General features: G+C 43.9%; 2 protein-coding genes across 2 annotated transcripts; one reads left to right on the top strand and one right to left on the bottom strand.

Moving 5' to 3' along the window:
* Positions 1-1,264: 1,264 nt before the first annotated feature.
* On the top strand, positions 1,265-3,128 carry LOC119365264 (probable phospholipid hydroperoxide glutathione peroxidase). Its single transcript, XM_037630877.1, has 6 exons — positions 1,265-1,451; positions 1,737-1,813; positions 2,102-2,163; positions 2,343-2,461; positions 2,635-2,802; positions 2,897-3,128. The coding sequence occupies exons 1-6, from the start codon at positions 1,404-1,406 to the stop codon at positions 2,927-2,929; spliced, it is 507 nt and encodes a 168-aa protein (XP_037486774.1). The 5' UTR covers positions 1,265-1,403; the 3' UTR covers positions 2,930-3,128.
* Positions 3,129-3,319: 191 nt separating this feature from the next.
* Positions 3,320-6,503, bottom strand: LOC119365263 (AT-hook motif nuclear-localized protein 1-like). The gene is made up of 5 exons (XM_037630876.1): positions 6,176-6,503; positions 5,473-5,532; positions 4,441-4,578; positions 4,043-4,204; positions 3,320-3,865 (listed from the first exon to the last, which is right to left on the bottom strand). The coding sequence occupies exons 1-5, from the start codon at positions 6,305-6,307 to the stop codon at positions 3,662-3,664; spliced, it is 696 nt and encodes a 231-aa protein (XP_037486773.1). The 5' UTR covers positions 6,308-6,503; the 3' UTR covers positions 3,320-3,661.
* Positions 6,504-14,138: the final 7,635 nt, after the last annotated feature.

The following is a 14,138-nucleotide window of genomic DNA, read 5'->3' as shown; positions in this document are numbered from 1 at the left end:
GTGAAAACATGAAGGCCCTGTTTGATAGCTCTGTATTTTCGAAGTATTCTGGAAATACTACATTTTTAGGATTACCATGGTTTTAATTACTTTGAGCTGTTTGACAATCACTAAAAACTATGCTATTAATACTACAGTTTTTCCAATACTATGGTATTTTCTCTGTTTTAAAAAAAGAGCCTCGGACCCATTTTAAAAAAACCGAGCACGCGAAAAGAACGAGAGCTCATCGTTATCTTCGCTCGCTCCCAAGCCGCCGCCCTATTGTCTGTGGAGCTCGTCTTGATCGGGCAGCCATGAACAGATCAAGGAACGGCAGTACAAGTACAGTGCACTGCGAACTGCCATGGTCGATGGGGCGGAGCAAGCTGGTAGACTTGTCTCTTTCCACGCCGACGGCAACGCGGATGAAGGCCAAGCTGTTTTGGTTCACGAGCAGCTTCGCCGTATGGTCCACTGCCTCCATGCGCAGCTCCTGATTATCCCAGATGTGAAAGAAAACCAAGCGGCTCCGGCAACGTGCAGCTCTGCCATTGACCGCCTCCTCCTATTTGTTACTCCATCGGTAAACTAATATAAAAATGTTTAGATCACTATTTTAATAATCTAAACGCTCTTATATTAGTTTACGGAGGGAGTACTTTGGTAAGCGTAAGAGCGAGATTGTGCATGGCACGTTTAGCTTGGCCATTCAGTTAGTGCATGATCGTACGTCGGTGCCGTGCATAGCAGTTCATCAGTTTGCAGATGTCTAGCTAGCTCAACGCATAATTCGAAACTGCTTCCAATGGCTCTTGCCAAACAGGTCCAATGTATTCTAAATACTTCAAAATACTCTATTATGGCAAAACCGTGGTATTATGTACCTATAGACTAAATTATTGTAGTTTTCAATACTTTAGTTTTTTTAATGCTTTGTTATCAAACGGGGCCGAAAATCGGCCTCCAGTAGCGCTTGTGCGACATTTGCGGATTTGCCTTCCCACCACCGCCAGTTCCGCGTACGAGATGAGCGATCCGCCGAGACCACCCGATCCGATCGGACGGCGAGGCCTCAGCCGCCCTAAGTTGACCCCAGCGCCTCGATTCCGTTCGCACGGACGGGTCCCGGCGGCTACGTGCTTCCTCCGTCGCGGGCCACGCGCATTCATTATTTACTGCCGCGGGCGTTCACACCTCTGTCCATAACAAGATTCCAAGCCCCAACCTCCCCCCTGGCCGTGGGCCTGGCCCTATAAATCTCCCGGTGACGTCCCGGCCCACCTTCCCATCTCGTCGTCTCCACGCTAACGCCTCCTCCCCCCAAACTCCCAACTACCCGCTTACTCCTGAGTTCTGAGCCCGGTCGATCCCCGCCGCAGCCACCGACGCCGCCTCCGTCAACTCGCACGGGGAACCTCGCCATGGCCGCCGCGTCGTCCGCCACCTCCGTCCACGACTTCACCGTCAAGGTCATCCCCGCTCTCCCTCCCATCCCCTTCGGTCTCTGTATTTTGTTCACGCGCTGCTAGATCGCCTGCTCGGCCTGCTCCAGACTCCGGGCTAGCTCGAGGTGTGCCTAGTTTGCGCTTTGCTTGCTCGGGTGGATCTTCGTGTGAATTCCGCTGCCGATCCGTTGGATTTAGACTGCTGAACCGTCTGAATTCGCTGACCGGTATTTCGTTGCGCCTGATTTCTAGAAGCCGCTTAGGTGAATTGTGCAGTAGTACGACTGTATTGAACGAGTTATCGTGCAGGATGCAAGCGGCAAGGACGTCGACCTCAGCGTCTACAAGGGGAAGGTTCTTCTCATTGTTAACGTCGCATCCCAGTGGTACGTACGACCTGTAAACCTGGCATTCCAACTTCACTTTCAGCTCGGCTATGAGATATCTCCAACTTGCAAGCAGTGCGTTGAATCAAATTATTTTGTCTGGTCCGCAGCAAATGAAAAATAAGCACAGTCGAAATCAATAGGTTATTATATGCCGTGTCCTGCTTGATTGTCCAAAATAATGATCGTCTACGCCATTAAACATCGACTCTTTATTAAATGAATTCCATAGAAGACCTTACTTCTTCAGCTACGCTGCTAATTATTGTCTGTGACCAATTGTTCCAGTGGCTTGACCAACTCCAACTACACCGAGCTGAGCCAGCTGTACCCGAAGTACAAGGACCAAGGTTTTTTTCTTCATCCATGTTTTTTGTTCCCCTTTACCTTGTTATTATATCTATGTCATATGGATTACTGGGTTTAATCTACATATTGCTTCATGATGTACTAGTTAGTCGATTTACACAACAAACTCTGGTTATTGGATGCTAACCTCTGTGTTCTATTGCCAATTTGTGGTTTACAGGCTTTGAGATCTTGGCTTTCCCATGCAATCAGTTTGGTGGGCAGGAGCCTGGCACCAATGATGAGATCGTTCAGTTTGCCTGCACCCGCTTCAAGGCCGAGTACCCCATTTTCGACAAGGTACATTTGTGCTGTGATCTTCCTAGGCGAAAGCAATGCATTTATCTGTTTCAGTGTGATAATGTTGCAAATGTTTCAGTGGGATGCCCATGAATCTCCATTTTATCTTAAGAATAATCCATCCGAGAAGGTTTATGCTGCAGTATTGAGCCCTAGTTTGTATTGTCTGTCAGGTTGATGTCAACGGCAGCAATGTTTCCCCCCTGTACAAGTTCCTGAAGTCTAGCAAAGGTGGCCTTTTCGGCGACAGCATCAAGTGGAACTTCTCCAAGTTCTTGGTTGACAAGGAGGGTCACGTTGTTGACCGCTATGCCCCGACCACTTCCCCACTAAGCATTGAGGTAACTAACAGCACTGTGATTCACATCCCCTTGCACATGTTGACTCTTGAAGCGCTAGGCGGTCAACATAACACTTGCTTTGTATAATCTGCAGAAGGATATCAAGAAGCTGCTTGGGAGCTCTTAGACCCGCCGCTGGCTGGAGCCTCGAGAGAAATCGGCACTCTGTATTCTAGAAACAAGAATAATGTCGTATTGAAATAAAATCTGTACCCAGCATTTCAGAGGATGCATCTGCTATATTTTCAGCATCCTACTCTGTACTTGTTGTATATGTTGTGTTAATGAATGCATTCAAATATTGTAGCTGTTCGGTGTGCCTTTCATTGGATCGTGTTGTTGTCTGGTCAAGTTTCTGAATAACATAATTTCTCACATTGCTGCATCAGCTTGATAGCATGATTCATCTCTGCATTTAATAGCGGCAACTACCAATAGGTGGTAATGCGTAGCACAGAAACTTAGCCTAATTTTGTGCCAAGATCATGGATAGCATAGGTAAATCCCACGTATCGCAAATGTTCAGAAGGCGCTTCTGTCATCTGAATGTGCATTTCATAATCCTTCGACATAAAATGACTTGCTATTACTAGTTTATAGCTCCCGCTGATATAAGTCTGCGGAATTACACCGTTGTTCCCGACTTAGCAAACGACATATCAATTTTACATGTCTCTAGAAGTCTTGGTTAGAATTTAGAACTACTTTTCCTCCGCGAATTTGAGTTTGGAAGTACACTTCCGCCCACAAAATATCTTTGGAAATCAAAGTTTTTAATAGCTTGCCCTTACAACTGTTATGTTATATCTCCATCATGTATTATCTTCATGCATATGTCGCAGCATAGTGAAGCCAAGAGCTAACCATTGGTCAGGTCGAAGTCGTGGCGATCAAGTTTGACATCTTCAATCCTGGACCACCCAAACAGAGGCAAAGGTGAAAATGGTTCATAAGGCATTGCATCCAGCTCCCAAGGTACTTTCAGCTCATTAAGTTGGCTGTCACTGGTCTTTGGCTCCTTCTTTTCCTCTGTCACCGTGTAATTGAAGCTTCCAGCAATTACCTGAGGTAGCAAAACACTGTGTGAGCTTCTACACAAGAGAGAACAAAGGCGGAAAAGAACATCAGGAAGATGTCATCGACAGTGTCACCACAACTGTTTGGAGAATTTACGCATTAGTATTTTTTACTGTGGCATGTGCCTGCAGTTCCACTTGGTAAGTGGCAAAATTATATGTACCTGCACAGGGTCAGCAGCGATCAGCGGCCCTCCAACGCTACCTCCAAACAAGCTGCCGCAAGGAGTAGAAACCATAATGCTTAAACCCCCACTGCTGTTTCCTGAGCCACCCTCATCAGACAGCAGATAAGAGCCTTTTAGTGAAATTATCTCAAACTGACCCTGCAAAATCAGTTCAAAGTAAGACCAAGAGATGGAAATGCTTTGTTTTAGGATATAAAATGGACTGAAGGAGGGGAACCATTTTTTTTCCACGCTACATAAGCGGATTAGGAATTTGTACTGGTCTATTAGCACACATTGAACTGATATAAGACAAGCAATTCATTAATTGCTGAAAATGGGGTAATAGTAGTAGCCGCTAGCCAATGTTGGACACTGAGAACACTGAGGCGAACCTGGTAAACTGCATTGTCAAGGCCACCTGAATGTGAAGATAGACGGAGAGTTATAGCTGATAATGGGCCATTGGCTGATAGAATGCAGATGGATTTGGAGTGCAGCTCTGATAACAGCATAATCTTGGAGGTAATATCCTGTGCATAAAGGTACTTTCAGTATTGCTATTAAATTATCTACAACATATGAACAGTGTGTACTCAATGTATGGCCACGCTCATTTTCTTTAGAAAAAGGAACTGAGTGATAAAAGTAGAAAGCAAGTGATTTTTCTATCACATATTGAGACCAAACACAGCCACATCAAAGATCTGTGCAGAAGCCTGACAAGAGCAAAATTCTTTAGTCCATCATATACGGATCAAGGACCTACCCAGTGCATAAAACACGATGAACGGAAGATCCCGTACAGACTGCACTTCACTGCACGAGAACATACAGATAGAAGTACACTGAAGTTCTGTTTGAAATGCTATGGGCCTTATGGTAGTCAAATAAATATGTATTACGTTAATGTTGAGATCCTGCAGTTTGGTAGAATGAAGTTCACACTTGTCTAAATTTGGAAATTTGCTACTCCCTCCGATCTGAAATAAGTGCCATGGTTTTAGTTAAAATTTGAACTAAAACACCACACTTATTTTGGACCGGAGGGAATAGTGAACAAGGAGAGTGGACAAACATCAACGTTGATCATCTTGCAGACAATACACTCCAAAGAGCAGTAAACTAAAAATAGTACATGGCACTCTTTTCACACATCAGTGACATCACATAGTAAATTATCGCAAAGTAATTTTGTAATTTATTCACATCATACAGTAAATTATTTACAGGTTCAAGACCCAGAGAAACAGAAACAGAATAAACCAGGTAAGATGGAAAAAATGGGAACATTTCTCAGCAGCTGAAGCGCCATATTAATCTAACGTAATGAATAGTAAAACAACAAACATACACAAAGCAAAATAAAAGTTGGTATTGTTCTTGTAATTTGCAACTTAGATGGGTAGGTGCCTGAAGCTGCATACCTCTCCCCGATTGATAAGCAGTATATGTGGAGCAAATGCATTTCCAGGTGAGCACCCCCCCTGTTGATCATCAAAACATAAATTCAGGGGCACTTGATGAGCACACAGAAGGTCAAGCCTTCTATCGAAGGAGATGAAATTCTCGAGCAGTAAACTTCTGCGGCACCATGTAACATCCAGTTATACACAAGCACAAACACATCACGTGCTTTGACTGTCAAATTTCTAGACATTTAGAGTTGACACTCGTACCCGTTCTACTGTGCGAGAAGAAGCTAGACGACATTTATGATCACGTGGCGTTTGCACATCTCTTGGACATCATGGTGATACATTGCACATGGAAAAGGAGCACCTTTTATTCAGAACAGTTGCTGAGAACATTGTCCATGAACAATGTCATCTTATTACTTTGACAGTGGCAACCATTACATCTCGGCAGTAAAAAGCACGCGACAGGAAGCTCTAGTAGTTAGGATGTCGTTCTCTCGGTTCGCTTCCAAGATCACCTTTTCTAATTAAGGGCCCTCTAATTAATTCCCCAGGCACCACACCACATCCAAATCATCCCCACATCCTAACAACTCTAAATAAAGACTACAGGCACAGCACCAAAACAAGGTCCCGCCACTAAAATATGGAGCTCCAAAGCCGAAAGAGCGCAAACAAATCAAGTGGAGAGCGAGCAAACAAGGGGGCTCACTGTTCCTCGCGAACGGCACTCACCGAGGAGGGCGAGCTGCGACTTCCTCCCTCGGGGCCTCGGTGGTCCGCTCCGCTTCGCCGCCTTCTTCTCCGACGAGGAGGCCGTCATCACCGCGGGCGGCGGTCGCATTGCTGCGGGGAGGGGCGCCGACGCCGCCGCCGATTTCGATGGAGGGCGGTGCCGAACCCTAGGCGCGTGATCTTTTCGCCGTCTGCGTGCGGAACAGTGGCGTTGCAGAGAGCTGCAGGGTTTTCAGGCTGATGGTGGTGGGGGGTTAAAGCTGTGCGGTGTTTGCTGGTTCTGGATGGTTAAGTACAAGAAGGTGGTTAGCGTGAGTCTATCATCTCCGTGACGAACTAGTACTTAGGATGCGTTTGGTTGAAGGTGTCGTATGAATGGGTTGGGACCGTTCAATTTTTTTGGGATTGAACCATTCAATTCATGTGTTTGGCTGAATATAAGTGGTGAGCTAATTATTTAGGACGGGACCACCAGTCATGCTCACATAGTCATGCATGCAAAGGGTGGCCATTTGATTCGACCGATTTGGTTGGGTGGAACGGTTCAGGATCTTCATGGCATATTCTCTTTTTTTGGCTCGAACCATTCATGTGCTTTATAACCAAACATGTTTATTTTCTGAACGATCCCAACCCATTCATGACCGCCCTTGCAACCAAACGCACCCTACTGTCTGAGAGGGAGTACAAGAAAAATTACCGCTGAGAAGTCATGGGCATGGGTCTCGGCCATTTCTTATTTTGGGCTTCGTTGGGCTCATGTCCATCATGTATGTCCCCCCAAAAGAAGTCCATCCAATATCATACCACATGTTTCTCAAAATTGTGTAAAAAAACATGTTCCTCAAAAAAAAAAAGTCTTACCACATGTAAGCAGCCTCGATACCTAGCCGCCACCGCCTCTAAAAAGAAGCCTAGGATTCCTCTGCCTCCTGCCAGCATTGTCGTTGGTCCGCCTCATCTTCGATGGCCCTAGGGGCCATGGAGGCATGCTGGATTCCGGCCCTTATCGATCGGCGGGAGGGCTCCATTTTAAATGTTTCTTTGAGTTCTGTTAAGATTTGTGTCTGGCTCAGGAAGACGGTGGTTGCTTTCTGAAGATGGAATGATGTTCTCCTCGCCTAGCCCGTCTCAATGGTGCATCTAGCATCATCGAGGGCGTGTGGAGGTGTGTCTCTGGCGAATCTCGCGGGATTCAGCCGGTGGTTGTCTTTGGTGGATCTACTCGGACTCGATCTTTGTTTGTCCGTTCTTTTGTTTTCAGGTTTGATCCTTCCTATCTACGTGTTTCTTCATCGGCGGTGGTTGTTATTCTGTTGTGTTGGTCCTATGAGGCCTTAGCACGATGACTTCCCGACTGTCTATTACAACAAATTTTTCTAGCTCCGGTGAGGGAGGGCGATGACAGTGGCGTGCCTTCAGCTCACTTCAGTGCTTCTAGTCGTCGCTAGGTTGTCTATGAATCTGGATATAATTTTTATATTTTTTTATGTTTGTTGTCCTATCATGATTGAAGATGAATAAGTTGTAAGTTTCTCAAAAGAAAAAGAGAAGCAAAGTAAGCAGCGACAATTAATATGGATCAGAGGGAAGGGAAATTGGGCTTGGTGATGACTCAATATTTTGCCACTTTTATAAGAGGGTTGTGATGTGGTTTTCAACGGGTTTCAATATTTCTTGCGTCTTTCTAAAGCTAATTTTTGAGAAAGAAAAAAACTCATATTTTCCCTACTGTTGTGCAGAAATGGATGGAAACCAATCAAGATCCCATCAAATGAAGTCGAATGAAGCAACTTCCCTTTTTGGCAAAATTGCATCAGAGTGCAAGATGGTGCATGGTACGTGTGCATGAACTCATACCACCTGCCGCCAGCACCACCTCATCTACAGGAACAACATTCCTGAAGCCTCCCTACTTCTACACCACCAAACAACTCGGTAGGTAGTCCCCGGCATCCTCCATAGGGAACCTGCCTAATTGCGTCGACGTCATCGTGGCGCTGCTGATTTTCTCGGAGTCTGCATCACGCCACTTGTTTGGTTCTAGATGTTGGGTGTGGAATATCTCGGTGCCTGCATGTTGTTCACTGGTATGCCTCAAGAGGGATAGCCGTCATGTGATGACGTAGACAGACATATGTTTGAGATGATCCACGATAAAGGCGGAGGCTACTACGAGGACGGGTGGATGGATGGCTCGGATTCCACGTAGTCAGGCATGTACACCCAGTCCGACACATACAACTACTCGGGCACGGAGATGAGCACTTGGGCCACCGTCTAGCAGGAGCAAGAGGAGGACGGCGATGATGACCTTGATTCGGATGAATTTGTTGCCAATCTAAAGAAGAAGGTAGAGGAGAAAGCTTCAACATGAGGAAGGAAGAGTTGTTGTGCGATGCATGGTTGGCCAATAGCATCGATCACGGAGCAAACAGGCTCAACATTTTGAGCCAACATTCACACTTGGTTCAATGAGCACAAACATTTCGAGCCCTATGTCGACGAAATCATCTGCAACCATGGAGTGAAGTCTCTCAACCATCAATGGTACGTCATCCAAGAGGTTGTTGTCCAAATATTGCGGACACTTGAAGCCACTCATCATACGATGGCCAAGTGGTGCACAAATTTTTTAGCAAGTAAGTTGTTCTATGTGTTGATCATTTGGTTGGATATGCAACTTGTTGGCTAGACATGCTCTATGTGTTGGTCATTTGACCGGATCAGATATGCAACTTCTTGACAATGTTTTACTTTGTAGTCTTCTCGTGTGTTCAGTTTGTTCTCGAAGTTGGAGAAGAAGAACTTCATCGTCATGCATTGTTGGATGAAGTTGAATTGGCAACCCAAGTGGAATGTATTTAGTGCCAACTCCGTCAAGACCACCGGCATGGGCACCGAGGAAGAAATGGCTGATCCAACCAACCTAACAAAAGATTCGCCCAAGAAGGTCAGAAGAGGTTTCCAGGGAAAGAAGTGGGAGGAGGAGAAGGCGAGGCGAGAGGGGTGGTGGACAAGATGACAAAGAGGTTCAAGGACATCTTGGTGAAGAATAAGGAGGCGTGTGTCAAGCGCTCCGAGATCAGGGAGGCATGTAAGGCCAAGAGGTCTAACATGTTGATGGCGGCAACCGAGAAGAAGCTCAAGCTTGAAGAGAAGAAGACCGTGCTCGAAGAGAAGAAGGTTGAGAGTCGCTTCGAAGAAGGCGAAGATGTTGACCTTGAAGATGGAGAATTTGGTTGACGATGCAAGGATGATTGTGCAAGTCATCCATCTTAAGATGTTGAAGCGCACGAAGGGTCGACTGGAGAGGGCGGAGAAGGAGGCATTGGCAGAGTGAGCGTGGAGGCTCGGATTTATGTGAGGCATATGTGACTCCTTCCGGCAAGCAACTGGCGATGGAGTGGTAGCAAGACCACCGCCCCAAGTGGTTTCGTCCCCGAAGGCGATGGGCATGGTTCATGGTGGAGATGTTGTTCAGTACCGAATTGCGTTTCTATTTCATGTTCTTTCGTCCTTTTCTTTACAATGCATGGATTGGTTTGTAATTTTTGTTTTCTCTTGGGTCTTGTTGCTTGCTCTAATATGACATGTGTGATCTAATAACTTGTGCTAAAATGATGTCCAATCAAGTCCTTCGGGACCCTCCATGTGTTATCAACTCGTTGCTGGCAACCATTGTAGTAGTGGTATATCATATGCTTTCCTTGGATCTGTGGCAGTGTGTGTTCAAGTGCATCAACAAAATCCATCGAGGTTTCTTTTGGACGGGATCAGACAATGCAAATGGTGGTCAGTGATGTGCCTCAGAGCAAGTTTGAAGACCGTATCAATTGGGACACCTTGGAATTCAAAATCTTAAATACCTGAACGATGTGTTGTAGATTCGTTGGTTCTAGTTGGAAAGAGTAGGGCTGGTGTGTGTATGGTCTTGTACATCGGTCCAGATTAATGCACATGTGAGATCCTTATTCTTAGCGGCCACACGTTGACCATTGTTCTCTTGGCAAAGGGGTGGCATCAATTTCTGGCATGATTAATGGTTAGATTGCAGAAGCTCTAATGACATTGCATCAAATTTGCTTACCTTCATTAAGGCTCGAGGGGTAAGGCGACAGACTGTGGCAGAAGGGCTTGATAATGACGGATGTATTAAGGATATTCGAGGAACACCCTCGACGCGGGCTTTAGCGGAATTTCTTGAACCATGGAGAGTAATTCATGATGCTCCGACTCTATGGATGAGGATTGCTTCCTGTGGAGGTTCTCGATGAATGGGCAGTACTCTACTAGCTTTGCTTATTCTATCGTCTTTCTTGGATCTGAGGAGGGGATTATGCCAAGATGTTATGGAAGAACAAGGCACATTTAAAGGAGAAGTTATTCATTTGGTTAGCAATGAGAGACAAATGTTGGAATACAGATCGTCTGGAGCGTCGCAGGTTTCCTTGATGCATGATACGTCTCCAACATATCTATAATTTATGAAGTATTCATGTTGTTATATTATCATTCTCAGATGTATTACAATCATTTATAGAAACTTTATATCATTTTTTGGGACTAACCTATTGACCCAGTGCCCAGTGCCAGTTGCCATTTTTTGCTTGTTTTTTACATCGCAGGAAATCAATATCAAACGGAGTCCAAACACCACGAAACTTTTTGTGGATTTTTATGCACCAGAAGACATCCAATGGGCCAGAGAAGCACCTGGGGGTGCCCCGAGGGGGGCACAACCCACCAGGGCACGCCTGGGCCCCCAGGCGTGCCCCGGTGGATTGTGCCCACCTCGGTGGCCTCCCGCACCCCTCTTCACCCTATAAATCGTCAAATGTTCCAAAAACCCTCGCGGAGAACCTAGATCAGAAGTTCCACCACCGCAAGCCTCTGTAGCCACCGAAAACCAATCGGGAGCCCGTTCCGGCACCCTGCCGGAGGGGGAGATCATCACCGGTGGCCATCTTCATCATCCCAGCAGCCACCATGATGAGGAGGGAGCAGTCCACCCTCGGGGCTAAGGGTTTGCACCAGTAGCTATGTGTTTAATCTCTCTCTCTCTCTCTCATGATCTTGAGATGTCACGATCTTGATGTATCATGGAATTTGTTAACATAGATGGATCATATGATGTTTCTCCCCTCTCTACTCTTGTTGTGATGAAATGAATCTTTACCCTTTGAAGTTTTGTCTTGTCAGATTGGATGTTCAGATATGAGAACACATGATGTATGTCTCGCGGTATGAATACTTGAGGTGACAATGGTGTATCATATTGATTCACTTGATGTATGTTATGGCATTCAACTTGCGGATTCCCGAGGTGACATTGGAGGAATCTATGCATAGGGGTTGATGAATGTTTTTATTATCTTTTCTCCGGTAGAAACTTTGGGGTCTCCTTGTAGTTCTTTGTGTGGATTGAATATTATGATCATGAAGTTGTTTGATGCATATCGTAGAATTAACTCACAGATACTTGTGGTGACATTGGAGTATCTAGGTGACATTAGAGTTGGTTGATGTGTGTCATATGTGTTATTTTAGTACAAACTCTTGGTTAGATTGATCGGAAAGAATAGCTTTGTGTTATTTTAGTACGAACTCTATGATAGATTGATCAGAAAGAATAGGTTTGAGGTGGTTTCTTACCCTACAAACAATTTCTATCTTTTGTTCTCCGCTAATAGGAACTCGGGAGTGAGTCTTTATTGCACTTTGAGGGATAATCATACGATCCAACTATGTTAGCATTGTTGAGAGATTGCACTAGTGAAAGTATGCACCCTAGGCCTCATTTTCCATCATTGAAATACCATTTGTGCTTTGTTTTACTATTTACTACCTTGCTGTTTTTTATTGTTCGCACTACAAAAACTCATATCTACTATCCATACTACACTTTTATCACCATTTCTTCGCCGAACTAGTATTTGATTGCAGGGTTGCTTGAGAGAGACTATCTTCATCCTACACCTCCCATGGACTGATAAACCTTAGGTCATCTACTTGAGGGAAAATTGCTACTGTCCTACAAAACTCTACGCTTGGAGGCCCAACACGAGTCTACAAGAATAAAGTTGCGTAGTAGATATCAAGCTCTTTTCTGGCGCTGTTGCCGGGGAGGTGAGTGCTTGAAGGTATATCTTTAGATCTTGCAATCAAATCTTTTAGTTTCTTGTTTACCACTAGTTTGGTTTATAAAAGAAAACTACAAAAAAATGGAATTGAGGTGGCATCATATTATTCGTCTTTATCATGTCTTTCTCAAAAATAATGGAAAGGAAAATTGTGCTCAATTGATAGAGGAAGAGTTCTATAAAATGTTTGACAAAAAATCTTTGAATGATGAGCATGATTGCAATATTGTTGGTATGAACTCTTCGAATATCCATGATGCTAACGATATGCAAAGCCATAAGCTTGGGGATGTTATGTTTGATGAAGATGATATTTTTAGTCCCCCAAGTTTTGATGTGCAAATTTGTTATAATGATTGCATGCCTCCTATTTATGATGATTATATTGATGAAAGTGGGTTTGTAAGAGTGTCAACTCTAGGTAGTGATCCCACTATTTTGGAGGGTGTTGAATCTTGTTACAATATTGAAAAAAGTGGATTTGGAGAGGTCATGACTTTATTTAGTGATGAATCCACTATTTTGGAAGAGGTTTCAATTGATTATTAGAACAAAGTCGCTATCTATGATGATTATGACGATGACATGTTTGCTATAAAGAATAATGATAATCATGAAACTTGTCATCATGATTTTAATTTTCAATCTCATGATAGTTATTTTGTTGAGTTTGCTCCCACTACAATTTGATGAGAATAAATTTTCTTATGTGGAGAGTAAGAAAATTTCTATGCTTGTGTGGATCATGAAAAGAATCCTTTATGTGATAGTTATATTATTGAATTCATTCATGATGCTACTGAAAATTATTATGAGGGAGGAACATATGCTTGTAGGCTTCTCACTAATATCAAGTTTCCTCTCTTTATGTTGAAAGTTTTGAAGTTGCACTTGTTTTGCCTTCCTATGCAAGTTGATTCTTGTTTCCATAAGTTGTTTGCTCAAAAAATCCCTATGCATAGGAAGTGGGTTAGACTTAAATGTGCTAGTCATATGCTTCATGATGCTCTCTTTGTGTTTCAATTCTTATTTCCCATGTGAGCATCATTGAACTCATCATGCCTAGCTCAAAAGGCATTAAAGAAAAGCACTTGTTGGGAGACAACCCAACACTTTTACCTACTGTTTTTGTGTATCCACATGATTATGCTACTGTAGTAATCATGTTTTATTGCTTTTGTTTCAATAAAGTACCAAGTAAAGCCTTTGGGATAGTGTGGATGATAGTTGACTTGATTCTGTGCAAAAACAGAAACTTTTGCGCTCAGTCCAGGAAATTTGAAAATTCATTGGAACGTGCATTTGATCTGAAGTATTTACATGTGGTAGATATACAAATTCTCCGTGTTGTCCTAATTTTCAGAATTTTTGGAGTAGCAGAAGTATGGTTGGAGTACAGATTACTACAGACTGTTCTGTTTTTGATAGATTCTGTTTTCCATGCTTAGTTTGCTTGTTTTCTAGTTTCTATGGCTTATATTGCTCAATATAAATTGTGGAAATGATAGGCTATAGTGGGAGTTGTGTGAAAACAATTATGAATCTTGTCTTTGGCAGTACCAAAGTGAAATGGTTTGCTCTTTATCATACTAACATATCTCACGAAGTTCCGTTAAGTTTTGTGTGACTGAAGTTTCAAGTTTTGGGTGAGATGTCGATATGAGGAGAATAAGGAGCGAGAAGACCCTAAGCTTGGGGATGCCCAAGGCACCCCAAGATAATATCCAAGCAACTAAGCTTGGGGATGCCCCGGAAGGTATCCCCTCTTTCGTCTTCAACATTATCGGTCAACCTGGG

The sequence above is a fragment of the Triticum dicoccoides genome, chromosome 2B (assembly GCF_002162155.2).
Source record: "Triticum dicoccoides isolate Atlit2015 ecotype Zavitan chromosome 2B, WEW_v2.0, whole genome shotgun sequence".
NCBI lineage: Eukaryota > Viridiplantae > Streptophyta > Magnoliopsida > Poales > Poaceae > Triticum > Triticum dicoccoides.
This window is presented reverse-complemented; position numbering and strand designations above follow the sequence as displayed.